The 21,109-nt window shown below is 52.6% G+C and overlaps 1 protein-coding gene across 3 annotated transcripts in view; it reads left to right on the plus strand.

The window, feature by feature from the left end:
* The first annotated feature begins 766 nt into the window (after positions 1–766).
* The window catches only part of LOC118253293 (Golgi integral membrane protein 4-like), a 29,543-nt gene continuing 9,200 nt past the window's right edge, over positions 767–21,109 (plus strand). For 2 of the 3 annotated variants that reach the window (XM_035557513.2, XM_035557512.2), the window contains exons 1-8: positions 788–1,414; positions 7,938–8,012; positions 8,526–8,575; positions 9,220–9,273; positions 13,735–13,885; positions 17,315–17,397; positions 20,519–20,686; positions 20,813–21,091. In XM_035557513.2, coding sequence (XP_035413406.1) covers positions 1,228–1,414; positions 7,938–8,012; positions 8,526–8,575; positions 9,220–9,273; positions 13,735–13,885; positions 17,315–17,397; positions 20,519–20,686; positions 20,813–21,091 — 1,047 coding nt within the window. In that variant the 5' untranslated portion in view covers positions 788–1,227. The other variant, XM_050714872.1, reaches the window with a different exon arrangement.

The raw sequence follows: 21,109 nt of genomic DNA on the forward strand, positions 1-21,109 counted from the left end.
GTTATGAATTTTGCTTATTCTCCAGATGCCTGAAACACGGAGCTTGGCAGAACTCCAGAGGAAGCGTCCCTGCGAGCTCCGATAAGGGACGAGCCAACCTGGCAGCGGGGCTGCTGGTGCGGGCAAGGCTCACCCCACACCGGGGGCCTTCAGCGCTCGGGCTGAGCTCAGCACGGTGCCAAAAGCAAGCCGCGTGTGCGTGTCCCGGGCGCCAGGGCTGCTCCCTCCTGCTCCTGCCCAGCTGCACACCTTCCCCTGCCAGGCTGGAGCAGGCTGGGCTCTGCCAGGAAAGAACAGCCCGCGTTAAGGCACGTCTTTAGGAAAGGCGACAGCTGCTCGGAGCACCTTGAAAACGCATCTCACACCCTTCTGCCGTCCTCAGGCCTTTGCAGGCTTGTGTTTTCCTGAGAAGAAAGCCCTGCTCTTAAACCCCTTAGGGTTTGGAGGTTGGTCCTCCCTGTTAGCCGAGGCAAACGTCCCTCAGCTGCCTCCTGGTAGCAACAGGTGCCCGCGGTGCAGAAAGGGGAGCGGAGAGCAACCGGGGGCAGCGGGTGGCTCAAGCTGCTTTGGGGTGGAGGTGCCATGCTGGCTCCCCGTGCCCCTGGGGTGCTGAGGGAGACCCTGAGGGAGACCCCCAGGACATTGGGGGGCTCCCCGGGCAGCCCCCCAGCCCCTCTGGCGGCCCTGGGGCTGCGGCTTCCCCTTGGCATCCGCCGGCAGGCGGGGAGGAAAGCGGAGGGAGGGAGCAGGAGCACTCCTCAGCCCACGGCTTATTTTTTCCGGTCGGTGCTGGAGAGGGGGAGGTGGGACGAGCCCAGCGCCACGGCTGCCCCCCCTCTCGTCCTCCTCCTCCTCCTCCTGCAGCACATGGGAAGCAAAAACTTTCTCTCCTCCTCCGCAGGGTCCCCCCGGCAGCCCCCCGCCGCCTCCCGGGCTGGACCCCACGGCGGTTCGCAGCTGAAGGATGCGGCTCTGCTCGGCCAGCGGCGGTCGCCTGCGCTCCTCTCCCCCGGGCGATGAGGAATAACCCGCTTCTGGAGCATCCTCTGCTGCTTTGAGGGCTGGGGAGGAGCGGATTGAGACTTGGATCGAACCTGGCAGAGGGTAACCGACGGGATTTGTGGAGGAAAGGAGCTGTCTGCGGGGAAAAAAAATTAAAAAAAAAAAAATCAGATGCTGTAGCAACACCAGGGAGGCAGCGCTGCATTGCTTTGCTTCAGCCCCATCATGGGCACGGGCATGTGCTCGAGGAGGCAGAAGGGGCTCCTGCAGACCGGGTTTTGCCTGCTGGCAGTGGTGTGCTTAGGCTCGGGAGTTTTCCTGTACCATCACTTGCAGCAGAAGGTGAGGAGTGCTGAAGCCCTGGCCCAGAAATACAAGCAGCAGCAGGAAGCGCTGTCTGCCCAGCTCCAAGGTGAGTGACTGGCTGTGTCCGTGCCTTCCGAGCTTCCTTTGCTTCCCCGCAGCCCAGTGACAGGCGGGAGCGTTTGTGGAGTGAGGTTTGACTTCTAAAGGGCTCTAGGAAGATGTCCCCTGTTTCTTTCCCCCCCCCTTGCTTTCTGGAGTTCCTCAGCCTGGAGTCTGAATTGCTGCACACAGCAGCAAGGGGACGGCGTGTGCTGGGGTGGGGAGTTCAGCTGTGTCCTGCCTAGCTCATATCTCCCCACAGCTCCCTTTGGCTAGTCCTGCATGGATCTAAATGTGAAGCAGTAAAAATACAAACAGGGCTTGCATAGACTCGTGGGGCAGGCTCCGAGACCTGGCTGCGCTCTCTGGCCAGGACCAGAAAGTGAATAAATAGGCAGGGGGCCCTCTAGTAAAGTTTGTTGTCGTACTGTCTGTTACCTTTGTGAGAAAATAAACCCATCTTCTCAAGAGATCGGTCTGTGACTCCTGCCAGCTTGTTTGGGGCTGATTGGAAGCTCGGTGCTTAGAGCATCTTTAAAAAAAATAAATAAAAATCAGGGGAGGCAATGAGTTGGCTTTTTGAGCCCCCTTACCCGCTCTGGGCTGTTGTGGTGGCAGGAGCGCTGGTTCCTCTGGCGAGAGCCGCTGGAAGGCACGCGTGGTGTGTGTGTGCCTCCCTCCGCTTTCTCCCCCCCCCCGTTTGTCCTGCTTGCAGAGATGCCTGCCTGTGGGAGAATGACGTTTTAGCCAGAGACATTCCAGCAGGGAAGGCTGCAGTCACGTTACGTTGTCCCACTGCTGAACTCTCTCTCCTTTGGCTAGTCTGGACGTCTGAGACTTCCCCGTCTGCCCGAGCCGCAGTGCCAGCACCTCTCGCTAGACTTGGGCTCCGTGGAGGGGTTTGCTGAGCTTCCTGCGGAGCAGCCGGGGAGGAATTCGCTCTTTGGTAGCCCGTGGCTGTGTGTAGTGCTGGAGGATGGGTTATTCTGAGTGCCCACAGAACGAGTCTTACGTGGACAAGATGCTGTTTGCATGTGGCTGGTGCTGATGCCTCAAGGTCAGGAGGCCGATTTAATGCTTTTTCACAGAGCGAGCGGGATTAGATTATGGTGTTTAAATCCAGAGCTCTTCCTTGGGCTGGAATCAAGCGTGGGGTGTCTGTTATGGCCTCTGCTCACACGGACGGTGACGTTGGTTCTGTAGGCTGTATTGCTGGGGAGTTCTGCAGGTTTGTGGCTCAAGATGTGTCTTCTGGGTTAAACCTTTTCAGGTGGCTTTGTGTGCAGTGTTGTGATGCGAATTTAACTTGAGCTTCTTGTGCTCAGGGCTCTGTATTTCCAGCAGAAGTGGGGAAGCAAAGTGATGTGCGTGTTTGTCTCTCAAGGAAACATGCTTTAAAGAAGCAATGTTTTGAATTGATCCATCAAGTGTATAGGTTTACTGCTATTCCCTTACGTTTTGTTTCCTTTTCTTCTCACTCTGTCACGAGGCATTTAAACACCCACAGCTCCTGACGTGCTGCACAGTCCCAGCCACTGCAGTCCCCACCTGCATCCTGTGTTTGAGACGCCGAGATCAGCAGGGCAGAAGCTTGTCCCCATCCCCTCCTGGCATCGCTTGGAGAGGGGCTGCTTCAAGGAACGAGCCGACAGCAACAGCCTCAGGGAACCCCGGTTCTGGGAACAGCACGCTCCAGCCAGCAGCTGAGACAGGCTCATAATATTTTTTTTTTTCCACCCAAATATGTTTGAGCAGCAGTGCTGTGGCCCGTTGCTGGGGTTTCTAACCCTCTGCCAGCCCTCCCGTTCCTAAATACAGTCGTTGCCATGGATACCCTTTTTATTTTGAGAAGACACTTGTCCAACAGTTTTAAGAGGCGAAGCTTCTTTTAGGATTTGGGAGAGGCAGTCCCTAAATAGGGGCCACCTCCGTGCAGCCGCATCCTGCACACCCGGCCGTGGCCCTGCGCAGCTGGCGGTGCCGGCTGCTGAGCAGGGAGCTGGGTGCCAGCACCCCGGGGCTCTCCTTGGTGCTGGCTTGGAGTGAGACTTGAATTGCTGTTTGTCTGCGGCGTCCGATTCGTCTTTCCAGCCCTACAAAAGGAGGATGTGTTATGGGGTGGAATTCAGTGCTGTTTGTTTCCTACTCCTCTTAGGCTCGAGCACAAGATGCGGTTAATGCTTCTGGCTGCCTCCAAATAAAGCTGGAAAGGGCAGGGGTTGGGCTGGGAGCGAGTGAAAGGGAAATCGAGCGGAGGAGGGAGTGGAGAGGGACGTCCAGAGCTGCTGTGAAACAGCAGTGCCTGTCCCACACACAGCCAGGGAGCGGACCTCGTCTTCTCTCTCGAAATAAGAGCAAAGCAGCTGCTGACCTTGCCGCAGGGTAAAACACGCGGCGTGATGAGAAGGGAGGTGCTGTCGTCGGCGTGTGACCCGCTCAGCCTCCTGGAGCCTGCTGCTGGCAGGCACCCACCGCACCGGGCAGCTTGCTGCCCCTCTCGTGCTCCAGGTGGCATCGAGGAGGAATCTGCCGGGCTTCTCCGTCCCTGCATCCCTCGTGCTCCTGCGGGGAGGGTCGGAGGTGTCTGAGCCTGCGTGGAGCCTCCTTGCCGGATACTGGGCTCTGCTTTAAGGGCTGGGCTTTGGGGGCTCTGCTCTGCAGCAGGGCTGCTGCCCAAGTGCCTGGTGCTGCGGGTTGTTAGCTGTGATGTGGCTGGATGGGGGCTGGCAGGAGGGTTTCTCTGTAACAAGGAGAGCGACTGAGAAGAAAGCTCTTTGTAGGTGATTAGCTGAGCCTGTCTGCAAGGCTGGAATCGCTCTCTTCCCGTCATGGATCTCCTAAACTCTCCCTGGCAGATGTTTATCTCCGTACAGCTGAGATAACAGTCCCTTCACGCAGTCACCCTGCTTTCTGAGGTCTTGTAAAATGAGAGCATGTCTGTGGAAGGCCTGGCCTGTTCTCCCTTCCCAAAGGCAAGGCACTGCAAGGGATTTCATTGTTCCAGCTCTGCATTTTTAGCTCATTTGGCAGCAGGTGACAGTGCTTTAGCGCTGAGTCCTGGCTGGATTCCAGCCTGGATTTAGACACTGACCACCCTCCACTCCCTCTTGTAGCTGCGAATTGTTAAAGACTTCCTGGCTTCCTGTCTGCTCGAGCTGGAAGTGCCATTTCGGCCTGCTGGGCTGGAGCTGGGTCCCACCGCAGAGGTGAGCGGGGAGACTGCTCTGCTGCTGAGCTGTGCAAAGCTGAACCCAGCTTCTCCAGGCTCTGCAGACCCGGAGAAATGGCAGAGGAGAGAATTTCTTTTTTTTTTTTTTTTTTTGCTTGCTGGAGGTTACTTCAGCTTATCCTATTTATATATTTTAAAAAATACGTATTAAAAAAGTCGTCTGCTTTGTGGAGCTTGCATTGTGACTTCTGGCTACGGGTGTTATGGCAAGCCTATTGCTGGAGGTGCTTTGCTGTGCTTTAGTCTTGCGTGTGCTGAGTGAGCTCAGTAGCACCTGGTAGCTCGGGGTTATCTGAGCAGCTTTCTGCACAAAATAGTTGTTTACTGCCTGGTCCTGTGCGAGTGAGGCTCCCACCGCGTCAGATATTTGTGCTCAGGTGCTCTGCTAGGTGAGACTGCAAGAAAGTGAGATGCTCTCAGCAAAAACACGAGCGCCCAGAGCTCACAAGGCTCTGGGGGTAGTGGCTGAGGTGTTTCAGCTGTCTCGTTGAACAAGGCTTCTCAGCGTGTGTTGAGGAAGCACTCACAGTCTCTTATGTGCTTACCTGCTCGCGTAGCGAGCCGGGCGGGGAAAGCCCTCGGGGTGATGCTGGGAAAAGCGTGCCTTAAAATAAAGCTGTCACGGAAGCAGACGCTTGGACAGCCGCAGCAATGGGCTTGCTGCTTACCGCTGCGCTCAGCAAGGGAAGCGTCCTTCCAGACTAGGCGCAAGTAAGTATTTCTGCAGCGATGGTTTGGAGAAGGCCTCGCTTCAGAGGAAAGCATCGAGGAAGCGGCCCGGCCCAGGGGAAGGATCCTCACCGCTGGCATGTCTGTCTCTGTTAGGGAGGGAAGCTAGAAGGAAGGAGATAACGTGGCTGGAGGCTGGGAATTCCTGAGCAAGAGCACCACGCTTCCTGCCCTGTGAGGGAGGCCAGAGGTGGAAGAGGGAATTGGGTGGCTCAGGGGAGATGATTTGGGTGTGAAAGTGTCCGGGGAACAGCTCCTCGCTCTGGGGTTGGACTGAGCTTGTCGTGCCACGAGCCCAGGCTGGTAAAGCCTGAAAAATTGTCCTCGTACCTGCAGTGGCTAAAAGCAGCGTGCTCCAGGAGGAGCCAACTGTCATGTACTGCTGAGCCTTGATTTCAGGCCAGGACGAGTCACCGCCTGGAAGCTCTGAAGCTGCTCTGTGGGGGACGATGGGATGCCGGGATATTTGGATTCAGTTCCCGTCTTGGAGCAGGACCCTCGGTGTGTAGACTGCCAGCCTACCTGGCAGGCTGGGGTAATGCTCCCGGGGGCTTGGGAAGCAGCTGAACTGCCATCAGCAAGACCCTTAGGACTCAGCAGTTTATGTCTGGCTTGAAATACCACCCCCTGTTCCCCTGATTTGCTCAGGCACTCAGTTGTTGCTGGAGACGACTGTAAATATGAACAGACCTGCCGCTGGTAAACCGAAGCATTACAAAAATCCCAGGCTTGGGCCCAGCCAGTGTCACGAGTTTGGCTTAAAAATCGCAGAGGTAAATGAGCTGGAGGTTATTTTTCTGGGCAGAACAGGCCCTTCCAGCAGGGAACAAACCCCCAGCCATCGAGAGTCTCCTGTAAAGCCACCAGCACAGCGCAGACCACGCACAGCCCTCGCAGGGGCACTGAGGATGAGCGGGTGTCTCCTTGTACCGTTGCTGGGTAGGTGGTGGAGACGAGAACTGCGTGACCTCGTGTGGATTGCGGTGGTGAAACCACTCAAACCATCCTACCTGCGGGCTCCTCAAAGGTTTTGAAGGAAGTGGTGGCGGAGCACAGGCTGGGAGAGGTGTGTCCGCAGGGGGGATGTTGTGGAGTATTTTTTTCCAGCACGCTTTATTCGATGCCATGTCGGATTTGCGCACCCAGCTCTCCCGTCACTGTGCCGTGCTCAGCCCCTGCTCGCTCCTTGCTCTGCCTGCAGGATTGCTCAAGGCTTGGCAGTTATTTAAAGTGCAGAAACACCAACTCGCTCTGACATCTGGGCTTCACTTCGCTTGCAGGGAGTCTGAAGGCTCAAAACCCACACGTGGTTATGAGACGTGACTGGCGCTGGGTTGTTTATCAGCAAAAGCCGTGAGCTTCACCCCGTTGTTGCTCATCCGCCGAGGAGGCAGCTGAGGAGATGGGTGGCTGGAATTCCCTGCCCGGGGAGAAATGGGTGGGGTGGCAAAAAGGTGCTGCTCTTGGGTGGTTTGTGCTTTTCCTTCAGGGGCTACGAAGGTGCCAGACGTGCCCGTGGTAAGGCAAGGCGGGACTGTCCTCATCAAAGTGAGGTTCTGGTACGTCCCGTCCTCGGCCTCGCAGTTCCTGGGTGGTGTGCAGTGTGATTTAGGCAAATGTCCTGGGCTGACTTCTAGGGTGCCAGGATTACCTCTGAGCGCTTCTTTGTGCTTCTCTGAGAGCAACATCCGTGCCACTGGTGGTCAACTCTAAAATATTAGACGTACGGGTGCTTTGTGTCTCGTGTCTGCTCGCTCTGGGACGGCTGCTCTCAGGCAGCAACTGCCTGCTAGGGCAGGGCATGCGTGGCCTTTGCTGCTCCCACATGACACGACTGGATCTTATTTTATACGTGATGATATCCCCCCCTTGCTTCGTTTGTTCTGGGCACTGTTCAGCGCCCGTGGTGTCACTTGCCCCCAGAACCTTGCCTGCAGCGTGGTGCTGCTGTGGCACCGTGGGAGCCTCCGTGCGGAGGGGCTGGAGGAGCTGCCTGCTCGCAGCTGAGTGCCGGGACTCAGGGACAGCTCTTGGTTAGCGCTCAGGCGTCAGGGCGGATTAAAATCATCATCCATCAGGAGGTTTCTCTGGCACTTCCATTTGTCGTGTGGCTGCTGCACAAAGCAGCCTCGTCCCTCTCCCTTCTCGGCTCCCCTGCGCAGAGCACAGATGCTCTTTTGTGTGTAGTAGGAGAGGGGGCTGCTGGCTCGCTCTTCCTCAGTGGCCTTGAGGGCCAGTTAATGGTTGGGATGGAGACGGGGGTGGAAGGGGAGAACACGTCTCTCCCACACGCTGCTGATGCAGAGCAGAAAGCCTGGAAGGCTCTGGCTGTCTTCAGCCTGGAGGTGGGCTTGGCCTGTAAATGTTCAGTTCAGCCACTGGCCGCCAAATCCAGCTCACAGCCCAGGCTCCAAAGCAAAACCTGAGTGCAGAGACTCGCAGGATGTGAGGGTGTCAGATAACGTGCGTGCGCTTCAGCGCTGTTGGTTTGCTTGGCCTGGAATTTAGGTGAGAATGTCTGGGAGGAAATGTCAGGGTTTATTTCACGCTCTGCCTCTCTCTGCTTCCCCAGTTGTGTACGAGCACAGATCCCGGCTGGAGCGATCCTTGCAGAAGGAGCGAGGGGAGCACAAGAAGACCAAGGAAGGTAAGTCTCTCGCAGAGCAGTGGCCAAACAACGCTCCGGCAGCCCTGTGGGGAGATGCACACGTGGCACCCAGAGCGTTTTCTGCCTTCAGTGCAGTGTGTGGCTGTTTGTGAATGCTCCCCAGGTGAGGCTCACAGCTGGTTTGTGTGGGGAGAATAGTTAGCTGGCTTCTCCATTGCTCGTGGGCTGGGAGGTGGGTTCTGTTCTCTTATATTCCTGCAGATGTCTTCAGTCTAATCTGCGAGTGATCGCACCCATCCTGACGTGTTGGAGCACTTCAGAAGTGATAGCTATACCTGGCATTAGATCGCTTTTCCTTAGAAATAGTAACTTCTAAGTGATCTGAAGATGCTGAGCTCTATAAGGACTCTATAATATTGGCATCCCTACGCTCCCCAGTACGCAGACACTCCAGACTGCCCCATCCTTTAAAGCTGATGTACAAGAGTAAACACACCCATGCAGGTCCCTGTAAATCCCAGGTCATTTAATTGTCTTCTCTTCTGTTTCTAGATTTTTTAGTGTATAAATTAGAAGCTCAGGAAGCTCTCAACAAGGAGAAGGTACGTACAGTTTATTCCTCAGAGTGTCTGTATTTTCCTGCATGTGTGTAAGGATGGTCAAGACCTTTGTGGTACCACCACAGCCATGAGGCCAGGGCTGCTGTCTGGGCGGTATGAAAGACGGTGAGAATGTATGGTCTAAAAGCAGCTTTGGCTGACTCCATCTTGCAAGGCTGATCATGTGTGAAGATCTGCTTTATCTTAGGGATAGATCATGTGTGAAGATCTGCTTTATCTTAAGGCTGCGTTGTGCCAGAGCTGTTCTGCTTACTCCCTCCTGTGCGATAGCACAGTGGAAGGGTTACAGCCCATCCCATTTGCTGGAGTCACAAGGCTGGTTTTATTCCTTTCTCAGAGCATCTGTTGGTGAGATGCTGGGGGAGAGGAACAGCTTTTAGCTTGCTCATCTGTGGGTGAATGTCATCTTGTTACACGAAGAAACTCATGGATGAATATCTGAATATTCTTATGGCTGGGCAGCTTGCTTGCAATTTGTACTCACTTGCTGGTAATACTGCATACCTTACTGAGTATTTATCTTGCTGCTGATGCAGTGCCTGGGCGGGTGTTGATGTGTGTTTCACATGCCTGAGGCTTTTCTGGGACCTAATGGCACCATTAAATTTTAATTCTTTTTTTTCCAGCAAGACTCTATGAACAGATATGGGGCCCTCAGTTCCCAGCACAAGATCCTGAAGGTAAGGTTTTGGTCTGATTTCAGTACTCACCGTTTGCTACACGTTAGAGTGCTCCCTGGAAGGTAGCTCAGAGCTTTCACTTACCAGAGGTACCAGGGAGAGACCAAGGCCTTCCTGCAGCTAGTGCCAGCCCAGAGGGCTGTGGATCCATGGTTCCGTGCCGTTGATCTGTGTTTCTTCCTGGCTGTTCAGGTTTATGGGACTTTTGCTATTTATTCTGTTGGGCTTTGTATCAGATTACAGCCTCGGTGTATACCTCATCTCAATGGTAGTCTTTGTGCAGCTTATCACACAGGAGTTCTGTTGTTCAGCACGTTCTTTTGTGTTCCTTAGCATGAAAAGGGGCCTCTTCACTGTGTCCTGCCCTGCTGGGCTAAGAGAATGTACCTTAAGGCCAGGTGGGGTGGTTGACGGTGGTTTTAAAGCTTATCACATGCTCTACCTGAACCACATCACAATGTGAAAGTTGGGTTTCGTTAGCACAATGCAGCTGTGGTCTGTTGGTGGTGATGATTTTCTTAATGTTTTAAGCTGGAGCGTTTCCAGCCAAGCAGGGATTTAGTTCTGGGACGCAGGGAGTGGGCTGGGATCCAGCAGCCCCGAGCACCACCGAGCAGAGCTGGATGTCCAGCTGCCTGCCTTTGGAGTCAAGCTCTGGGAGGACGGAAGCGCGGCTCTCTAGGGCATTATCCAGCTCTGGGAACGCTTCGCAGCAGTGACTTCTCCTCCTCGTAGCAACTGCAGCCTGAGCAGCGTGCTCCGGTTTGCTTCTCTCTCAGGGACAGTGAGAGCACTTCATCCTGGCTCTCTTTCTCTCACTGCCTTTTATTGGGAGGAATTTTTCATCTGTTTTGTAACTGCATTTACAGCTGCTGAAAGACAGCCGAGCCCTTGGGACTGAAGTGTGGTGGATCACAGCTTCCCCCTCCTGAAAATGCAGCATTCAGCTCTACTTGTAGCTAGCTATGGGGCTTAGAATAACGTTTGTTTCTGGAGTACAGGCAAAAAATGCTTCCCACTTGTACTAGCTTCTTGACAAGGAAGACTGCTGCCAGCAATACCGTTACCGAGGAGGCAGAAGTGGGTGATTGCCGTGTAATGCTGAACAGAAACAACGAGCCCTGTTAAGCTGAAGGTCCCAGATGTGACCCAAGACTTCTGTGAATCCACACCAGCATTATCTGGCTTTGGTGTTTGCGGCCACTGGTGCTGTACCTGACAGCCTGGGTCGTGGGTTGACCCCACAGGACAGCTCCGTAGCCCACAGTTGCCTTTCTTTAGATCTGTTTTCTTCTGCTCACTGCCCTCCTCTGTCAACGTTTTGTTTTGCTGTGTGCAGTTGGAGACGAGGGGCTCTGCAGGGAACCACTCCGCAGAGAAGGCATCGTTTGGTGCTGGTTGGGGTTCAGGCTGCTGGGGTGTGTGTGTCAGCAGGAAACTCAGCTCCCCGGCATGGGATCTGGGCTCTCCTCAGAGCTGTGAGGGTGCTGGGGCTGACCCTTGATCAAAGCCCCCGTGACGGTCTCTGCTGAGACTGCTGGTTTGCTGCCGCTGCTGCTGTTCACCACGTGGGCTCTCCTGATGCACCAGGTACCAAAGGAGAGCTTCCAGTTTTGCACTGCCTTTTTCTAGCTGCTTACAGAAGAAAGGGATCACCCTTGCTTGACTCCTGAGCCGTTCTGATCTGTAGTGAAGCTCTCTGTGTCTGATTAACGTCTGCAAGAGGCAGGCCAGTCTCAAGGGCTTGGCTTTGTCCAAAAATAGCGGCTGCAGCAGTTGCCTGTGTCTGGATTCCTGCTGGGGCCAGACTTCATCTCCTTATAACTCCTTTCATCTTCTTGAGTGAAGACTGAATATTTTTTTTTTAGCATCTTTCTGTAGAACGCCTCCTGGCACCCACGGAACACGCAGGCAAGGAGGCGGGCAGCTTTAAACAAAAGCCTTGTTCACATGGGCCTCCTGAAACTGCGGGGACCTGGAAGCCTGCAGCGAGGTGTGCCCTTCCTTTGCTTGTGGGCGAAGCACCCAGCCACCGATCCCGTTTTGTACAACGCTGTCTACAGAGCTGCTTTCTGAATCGCAGCAGAAATGTGCGGTTTTACAGGACTTCTGGTTTGTTCTTTCCCCTCGTCCCTGCCTGTTTCCCCAGACGCACCGGTGAGATACGGCTGCGATGCACCTTGGGCACCGCGTGTTGCCTGAACAGCAGGGGAAGGTGGGACAGGAGGTTTTGTTGGCCTGAGCTCACGTGGCTGGGACGTGGGGTTCCCGATTTGTCCCACATTAGCTGACTTCTCCCAGTGCTGCAGCACTGGCATGGTGGGCAGGGTCCCAGCGGAACGTGACAGCAGCGTGCTCTCTGTATTCCCTCTGTTCGTGCACGATTTCCACACCACTCCTGTGCAGCGTCCTGCAGTTTCTGCTTGGTTAAGCACAGCAGCATCTCTGAGGCAGGAGGGGAATGATGTGAGCCAGATGGGCAGCTCTGGACATGAGAGGTTCCTGGCTTCCTCGGGGCTTTGCTGGCTCGAGAATGCTCTGCTTCCAGTTCTCTTAAATAATAATTAAAAAAAACCAACGCATGTAGCATATTCTGGGTCTCCTGTCCTGCAGCCACCACACAGCTCAGCATCTTTAGGTCCCTCCTGAAGTTCTCATTCACCAGTCCCAGCCTCAGTAACGGGCTAGGAGTGAGGCTGCTCTGCGTGCTTCCTGAGCTGGGCTGGGCTCGGCTCAGGTGCTCCGGGTGACCTTGGCCAAGGCACTTCTCCGTTCAGCTTCCTGCTGCTGTCAGAGGATGAGAATTCCCCCCCTTCTTCCTGACCATGAGCAGTCTGGGGACACACAGCACCTGCCAGGCAGAACGTGGGCTGGAAATTAATTGACCTGAGCTGATGAGAACTGCAGATTCCTTGAATTGCTCAGGGTTTCTCGTTAAAAACCAATTCTCACGTGCTGATGATGTTGGTGGTTTCTCTGAGGTGTTGAGTATCCAAATGATTTGAGGGGTCTGGTTTCCCTGCGCTGCTTTTTGCCGGTGGCTCTGAGGGTGCTGTAAGTACCCGAGGTCTCTGAAAGCCAGAGCAGGAATCTTTTTTTATTCTCTCTATTTTCCTTTCTGCTTCTGTGATCTGATTAACCCAACATCCTTGTCTCGTCTTTGTTCTCTCTCTGGGACCCCTTCTTACTGAAAGCTTTTTCTTCCGTCGCGTGTATTTTTGGAGCATAGTTACTCCTCTTCTTTTAGCTCAGGATAATTGCTCCGGGGGAGAATGCCTGGGACACAGATACTTTGTTTTACTGGGGATAAATGCCAGCATCGACAGCATTTAGAATTTTTTTTTTTTTTTTAAAAAAAAAGGGAAAAAAAGACATTTGTTTTACAGGAAGGTTAATTGAAACTGCTGCCTGAGTCCTGAGGAGCTGCTGTGTGGAGGGGCCAGGGTTCACCTGGGAGCCAATCCATCTGCATACCTAATTGGTGTTGACAAACTGAATGTGGAAGGGTCCCTGCGTTACCATGGGGACCAGAAAGGAGGTGAATTCTGGTTCAGTGGGTCTGAGCAAAGGGATGTCTCGGCGTGTTTTCTTCTCGGGCTCTGCGAGAAGGGAGGGGAGGAGACGGTGTGTTGCAGAGCTGTTACCTGATGAGTTCTGGCCTGTGTCAAACATGGTCTGGGGTCTTGTGGGTTTCCTGCTGTCCTGGTGGTTGAGTCCCGTGGTGATACGGGGAGCGTGGGCCTCTCTGTCAGAGGATGTGGTGGCTGTGCAAAAGGTCTCCTGCTCTAGCAGCTTGGAGCAGTGGCTGGGAGAACTGCCAGGCTATTGAGGAGCAAACCAGGCAGGGATAACCGGAGCCTCCAGGCATCTGTGTGCTAAGTGAGCAGTAATACCTGGGCGCAGAAAGGCTGTGGGGGTTAGACCTTAGCCCTGCTTCCAGGTGAGCTACTCCTGTAACGCAGCGTATGTGCTGATGCTACCTGCACCGTGGGAACGCTTATCCTTGCAGGTAATGCCGTCCTTCAGCATCTCTGGGACTCTGGAAAGGACCTGGGATTTGTGCTGTGTATCACAGGCGTTTGGGTTGATATCAGATGAGATTATAGCCTGAGTTGCTCTTACTGAGCTGAGTGCTGGGGAGGAGTAGGAGTGTCCTTGGCTGTGTCCCAGAGCCTCCATCTTTCTTTCAGGCAGGCATGGACTTGCTCACACACTTCTCTTACAGTTGAGTAGCTTCTAGGGAGATCTCCCATACTGCTTCACAATGCTTTGGCATTTTACATCACTCTCAAACCAGAGAACGTTTTTTTTAATCTGGAATTTTTAGTTGCATTACTGGAGGAACCAAAGTCTCGTCTGCCTCCCCAAGCAACTCATTAAACAGAGACACTCGAGTGGCACTTGACAGCAGTTAAATTACTCCTCCCCTCCTTAATTGTACTGACTTCTTTTTGTATTCAGAACCAACATGAAGATGTCAAGAAGCAGCTGCTTGACCTGCAGCTGCAGCACAACAGCTTAAAACTGGAACATCGTAAGACACTGGAGACCCACAACCAGAAGTACGCCCAGCTGCAGCAGGAGAAGGATAATGAAGTCACAAACTTGCAGGGTAAGTGTGATGGAGAGCCAAGAAAACACCAGGTAGAGAAAGGGCCGTGAAGATCTGAGCTCAGGAGAAGACAGTGGCTGTTCTCCAGGCCTTCCAAAAGGTCTGGAGAACCGTAGAAACATCTGTGTGTGACTTTTTTTTTTTATAGCCCCATGGGAGACTGTGTTACCTTGGATTTAACCGGTCTTTGAGTTCACTGGGGTTCAGAGACCCTGCACTGTTGTACTGCGTGGGCATCCCTGGCTTCTGTCAGCAGCAGCAGCACTTCTTGTGGTATTTTCCAAGCCTGATTTAATTTTGCTGACTGCTTTTACTGCAGCTGCTGCTTACCGTATTTGTGTGGATTTGCAGAGCCAGGTGAGATGAAAACTTTGTGCCAAGTGCTGACCGCATTCAGACTGTGAAACAGCCCATGTCCCTGGAGGGGACACTCAAAATGGATGAGACACCCCAAAAGTAGGAGGTGTGAGGCTAAGGCAGAGGTACGTGCCTGTAGTTCCACTGTAGGCTGGGCAGAAACAGGAGGTTTATCCACCAGATAATCCTGCCTTCCCCTGTCCTTTCTCTAGTGGGAAGGCGTAGCCAAGTTAGCAGAGAGATTTTTTGTGCAGAGAAATAACATCATGACATTTAGAGATCCCGTTTATTTCAGCATATATTTTTCACTTCTCTGTATGCTTTTTTTAAAAAAAAAAAAAAAAAGAAACCGATTTCTGTTCCTGAAACACTGGAATTCGGTAAATTCCAACGCTTAAGATTAGGAGAGAATTAAACATACTTTTTGTAATTAATGGTGTGTGTCTATAAAATGCATTTAATATGCAAGTATTGCAGAGAACACCCAATCCATTTAATTCCTAAGGAGTTGTTTCTATTTAGTCTACTGCTTAATTAGATCATGTGGGGTTTTTTTAAGATTCACATCTGCTCATGCTTAAATCGGGTCTGGGAGAGTGACAGCTGCTGTCACTTTCTGTGGATGACCAGCAGAGCCCCAGTACCTGAAGAGCACTCATGGGTTAAAAAGAGGAACTTGAGCAAAGCAAGCAAAACCTAAACATCTGATTCAATCTCACTTCTTGAAATATGCAGCCACCAATGGAGTAAGAAAATTAATTCTGCCACGGGAAAGAATAATGATCAGAAAAGCAATCTGAAGAAGGAGGCTAGTCAGGAAGGTCAGCGTAAGGCTGAGATGCATTAATATTCTCCGTACACCTTCCCAGGCTACTGCTTGCTCGGTCCCATCTCTTTTCTGTGCTTTAAGCTCAAAGCTGGCTACTAAATCTTCCTCTAAGAGAAAGTACTGGTAACCATGGCATACGAAAGAGCACGACAGTCTTCTGAGAAGTGGCAGAGAGCTAGCAGCATTGCTAATGCCTCATTTTCTTTCCTTGTGTTCCATTAGTGCTTTCTATATATAATGTGTCCTCAGGAGAGGCGCTGGAAGGTGTGCCTCCACCAGCAGGTACAGTGAAGAAGGAGAGGCTTCTGAACAGTAGGCACCGCTCCGAGCTGTTGGAGCGGACCTGAGGGATTAGCGCTGGGTTCAGCTGTGAAAAGGAAACCCTTGCCAATGGGGTGCTGGAGGAAAGCAGAAGCCCACGGAAGTATGAAGGAGCTGGGTTTGGTGGCTCCTCATTGCTTTACAGTTTTGGGGCAGCTCTCAGGTTGGGGACAAAGCTGGCTGGATGTCTGTGGTGTGGGGACTGATGCCGCTGTACCACGCAACCCAACGGTTGTGGTGCTGCTGGGGTGGTCATACCCTGTTCCTCAAAATCTCTCCTTCTGGAAGTGGTTTTGAATGCCAGTTAACAGGCTATGAGTATATGCTCTAGCTGAGCCAGCTGAAGCTTCCTGATCTTGTTAACATGGGCCTTTTTAATCCTGTTTGCCTCTTTTCCCCCTCCTGCTGCGTTACGATCTATTTTCTCTTCTGCTTTGTAAGAATTGCAGTCTATTTATGCTGCGTTTCACACCCCAGCACAGTCTGTCCTCTGCTGTTCCCCCACTCTAATTCCGCGCTTTCCATTTTTCCCTCCTTGCACACTGGCACAGCCTGCTCTGAAGACAGAAGGCTGGGTTTGATCACTGCTGAACTCGTGTTACAGATAAAAGGGCCCTGTAGCTATAACTGAAACTTTTCTCCTGTTGATGCCATTGATTAAAACCCCCTGGCGATGTCACTTGGAGCAGAACTTCACACCTCTGCCATGCTGGTGGCAGAGGAGGGACCTGCCTTGGCACGAAGGTTTTGATTTCCAGGTTCTGAATGCGCTTTGAAGACCTAGATGTGACTGAGGTATTGGCTCAGAGAAACTCTGCTTCTTCTGGACATCTCTCCCCCACTTGAGATGCCTCTGGTTCTCTTGAAGGGCTGCGGGGATGTCTTTGCTGTGCTCAGCGGTCCTGGAGCCTTCTTTGCTCCTTCTGATGTCTTTTGTCCTTCTGAAATCTTTAACGCAAGGGAAAAACACAGTATGCAACCTCAATAGCACTGTCCTGTCCCAGGGGTGGATGTTATAGGAAGATATACCCCTGTAATTAGAAATATCTACCATCTTGAGCTGAAATCGCGCATGCGATTCAGCCTACAGCGAAGTGACTGTCCTGTTAGGGGAAAAAATCCCCTCCCTGTCACAGCAGATGCAGCAATTTCTGCTTGCAGAGAAATCCTAGTGCACGCAGTTAGTGATATTTTAAGAGAGCCTCAGGCTCCAAAATAAGGCTGGCATTTTTTGTGTCAGTCTTCCTTTTTATTTGGAGAACACATAGTTATCTACAAGGCACTGAAACGTAAGTTTGCGTCTTGTCATTGAAGCACTAAGTGTGCAGAGAGCTTGAAAGGAGCCCGATCTGGGAGCTGCGAGGCACAAGCTTGCTACTTAATAGCATGGGAATAAACATCCCTGAGGACCAAGTTGTTCTATGCTTGCTTTTTGTTTGCTGTGTGTTTTTATTTGTACCATCCTTTCAAGAAGCTGCTTCTCCGTGCAGCTGGGGGGAAGCCGTGTTGAATCTGTGGTGTGTTCAGGAGCCCTGCAGAGCTCTCGTTGTGCCTCTCAGCCCCCAGGTTCCAGAGGTGGGGGCACTGACTGCTGCTTCCCCTGCTCTCCAGCTGCAGTGAATAAGGGAAAATGAAGAAATAAATCAAATTATTTTGAAAGCGAGCACAGCAAGAGCCTGACCCTGCTAGCAATAGTTAGCAGAGTCACTCTGGAGAGGAGCAAGTTCCTTGGGTGGGCAGGAGTGCTGGAAGGAACAGTAATTTGGGTCTGGTAGGTCTGTTTGGCTAGCTCCTGGCTAGTGCTTCACTATAGTTCCTGAACTTGGAGAGAGACGTGTGAGATTTCAGAAGAATTAACGGTAAGGACAGACTTTGCACTTGCAGAAATAGCTCTCTTAAGCGAATTTGTTCTTCTCTTGCAGATACAGTCTTTAAACTCAGAGAAGAGAGCAAGCTTCTTCGCAAGGCCCACCAGGAAGTTCACTCCCAGCTCCTTAATGCCCAGGTAATCCACAAGGGGATGTTTGGGGCCACGTGGGACAACCTTTCATCGGGGCCTGGGTGCACTATGAAACTCTCCCCTCCCTAAATAATAAGTCTGGTTAGTAACTGCATTCCTGCATGGTGAGTTGCCTAAAATAGTGCTGGTAGGAGCAATGTAGAGGCTTTCTGGACAAATTTTCCAGCCTGGAATCTGTCCCAATAGCTGGAAACACAGATGAACCACCAGGACTCGTGTAGCTTAAGTGAGTTTGAACCAGCTTATTCCCGCCTCTGGAACACCTCCCGTCAGTTACCTGCATCTCAAATGCTTCTACCAGAAATGATGACAAATTGCCTCTGCGTATACCTATAAAATTAATTGCAGAGTGAAACAGCAATGCAGAGGTGCCTTGCCTAGCTTGCTGGGAATACAGATAAGTGCTCAGCAACCTTGGAAGAAAGGTCCCCTTCTGTCTCCTTTTGAAGCATTACTGGGGGTAGACCTTGAAAAGATTCAGAAGGATCTTTGTAAACAAGATGTCACTGTTCAGTAATGAAGGTGTTGGAGGGAGGCTTTAAATCTGGAGGCCAGGTCAGAGATGCAAGCAGTGTTGGCTCAAGGCTAGAGAGACAGCAAAGCGTGAAGTCTTGTTGGTATGGCATTGTGCTCGTGCTCTGCAGATGGTGTAAGCCTCTCCAGCACACCGCAGTCCTGCCATCACTGAGTGCTGCTCACCCAGCTCAAAGGGGGAGCTGCCAGGTGACCTGGAAGAGGGGAGAAAGTGTGCTGGGAGCAGTAGAAGGCAGGGATTTAAGGTCTCCACGGCTTCTTTCTGACTCTTGTACTGAGTCAACATGCAAGCAGCTTTGTGAGCGTGCTTTGTTAGAAGTCGCACTGCAGTCGGGATTAGCCTTGCCTGTTGATTAATGGCCTCCTGGTAAATGCTCCCTTGGATTATAGGACAAGCTTGAAGCAAGGAGCTACTTGGGGTTGAGTGCTGCTGACAGCTGATTCTTCTCCTGAACTGGAGGCTGCCTTTCTACTAGAAGCAGAGGGGTGGTGCCTCTTGATTTCTACAAGGTCGCTCTTGAGTTCTGGCCTGAGCTGCCCTGCAGAAACGCAGGGAGTAAGCGGCTCCAGAGCACTGCAGACTCTGCAGGTGGCTGCTTGTTCCAGGAAGCCCAGGTCACTGACACCACAGGCAGCTGCTGTTTGACAGCTCTTTGGCTCATGTCAGTGTGATTTGAGGGGGTCTCAAGTGGACTCTTGGTGTTTCTGACTTCCCTGCCTTCCGAACTGGAAGCTGTTCTAATACATTCCTCCTCCGCGAGGCTACAGCAGGCTGGTGGGGTTCTCCGCATGGACGCCTGCAGTGTGCTTCCCGGAAAGCCGAGACCTTGGGTCTCCCAAGGGGTCAGTCCAGCAAGCCCTTAGCAGTAGCTGAAGCATCAGGTAATCACAAGCGTCTCCAGTGCTAGTGGCAGGCCTCTATGGCAGTGCAGCCTCTATCGCCGTGCGGCTCAGCCTTCACCTGGAGGCCTTCTGCCCCAACTTCCAAAGTAGCTGCGAGCGTTACTGCTTGGCGGCTCGTTCCCAAGAAACACTGAGAGCCGGTCAGCCCCCGGCAAGCAGGGCTGTGCCGCCGACAGCTCGGGCTGATGCCAGGGGATCAGAAGGTCCCGGGTCTGCCACGGTGTCAGCTCTGCTTTTGTCCTGCTGGGTCAATGCACGTTGGGCACAGCAGGTGGGGCCAACCCGAGTTACTGTGCCGCATTAAAGAAAGCGGTCAGTGGGTCAGCTGTACAAACTTGCACGTACTTTGAGCAGCATTTAGAGAAAGCTGGCCGGAGATGGTTAACGCTGCTGAGCTGAGCACTTGCTCAGGAGTAACTTGCGTTCTAGATGCCGCGTTCGTTTTTCAGAGATGCCGATGTGTTCCCCAAGCCTTAGCCAGATGACTGAGCCCACGGTAGCTGTCACATCAGCTGCTCTGCGAGGTAAAACGAGGCACGGAAGAACAGAGCACTGTGTGCACAGCTTGCTATGGCAGGGTACCAGCAGCCTGCGGGCACCTGTGCGCGTGCTGGTCTAATGCTGGCTCCCCTCTGGGCAGCCCACCTGCACAGCCTCTCCACGGGCACAAGGTTTGCTTCCATCTGTCTCGTTCTGGCTGGAAGCAAATCCCTGCTAGGGCTACGTCCCATGAACAGCTCTTGGCTTCCTTTTCCTTTCCTCATTCTTTTTTTATTTTAGCTTTGCTGAGTTGTTTTGTTGGCTTTTTGTTTTGTTTTAATGTTTGTTTTAAGGTCAAATTTCAGGGGGAAGAACTGAAATCAACAAAGCCTGCTCAGGAATTAATTTCCTGCTAAACTTTCCTTGCTGCTTGGAAGCTTTCCTGCTCTGCCCAGTCCCCACTCTGGTCCATTTCCAGGTACCTTGGCAAGCACATGAAAAGCTCTCTCCCCTCACTTCCCTATAAATAATGGGGGTAGGAGCGGGGAGCTTTTCCTGGATAGCTTTTTCAAGCTCTCCTTTTCAGGGTTGGATCTGGAAGAAATAAGCTGCAGTAGAAAGAAAAGAGTTGCATTTGTTTAACAGTCCGGGAGAATCGATTTTTCATTTGTCTTGCAAAGTAAATTGAATTGTCAGGTGGAATCATGCCAATTATTGTCAGCCCCTCTGAGATGAACACGTCCATAGAGAAATGCCTCCACAGGAGAAAAAAGCTGAGCTGAATGTACTTGAGAGGCACAGGAAGAGGAGGAGCCACACCTACGAGAGCCAGGACAGGATTTTTGTGCAAAAGCAGGGGTTATGTTAACAGCTCATGCAGTAAGTAGCGTTGCTCAGAGTATTGGTGTCGTGGGTCAGCGTTTCCAAGATTAAAGCATGCAGTGAAATAAGATGCAAGACTGGCAAAGAGACAGTACAAAATATCTGCGAAATCTGGAGGGAAAGCCCGAGACTAGCTTGGGCTTCTGATTAATGGTTGTGGATTATCTCCAGCTGTCTATATATGGCTTCTTTTTTTTGGGGGTGTATCTGTGCTGTGCAACTGCCCACGAGAACGGCTGTTCTCAGCAAGGAGTTGTTCAACCCTGTTATCATGTGAGGTTTTTCTGTACCTCTCTTGTTCCCTCAGACCCAGATGGAAGAGTTCAGGCAGCTCAAAGAAGCTCTGCAGAAGATGCCAAGCTTCAAAGGAGGAGGAGGAGGAGGAGGAGGAGGGAAGGGGCAGCAGCAGCTCCAGGTGTTGAAGGAGCAGCCCCTGGGGCCAGGCAGCAGCCAGCTGCAGCTCATGAGGCAGAAGGTGTGGTGCTCCTGAGCAGCTGGGAGGTTTTCCAGGGCTTCTGGGGGTTTTCAGCACTGGACTTTGAACTTGAGGGAATGAAGTCTGTTCCTCCGATGCTCACTCTTTTTCCTTTCTTCCCTGCAGGCTTTTCCAGTCAATCTAGAGAATCGCCCAGCTGGGAGCCTGCTGGCGTCGCAGGTCTCTGGGATGCGGAAGCAGGCAGATGGTCCTCTGCTGCCGGGCCAGAACTCCTACAGCAACAGTGGCCCCAGGTCACAGGGAAACATGCTCGGTACCCACCCAGCCCCGCTGCAAGATGCCAATTTGCCACCGGAGGCTCTGCCAGCCTGGCCAGCAGGACATGGGGACAGCCATGTCATCCGATTCACCCGGACTGTGAACAGCCTGCCAAGCGGGAACCCAGTAAGTTCTGCAGACCTG

The sequence above is a fragment of the Cygnus atratus genome, chromosome 21 (genome assembly GCF_013377495.2).
Source record: "Cygnus atratus isolate AKBS03 ecotype Queensland, Australia chromosome 21, CAtr_DNAZoo_HiC_assembly, whole genome shotgun sequence".
NCBI lineage: Eukaryota > Metazoa > Chordata > Aves > Anseriformes > Anatidae > Cygnus > Cygnus atratus.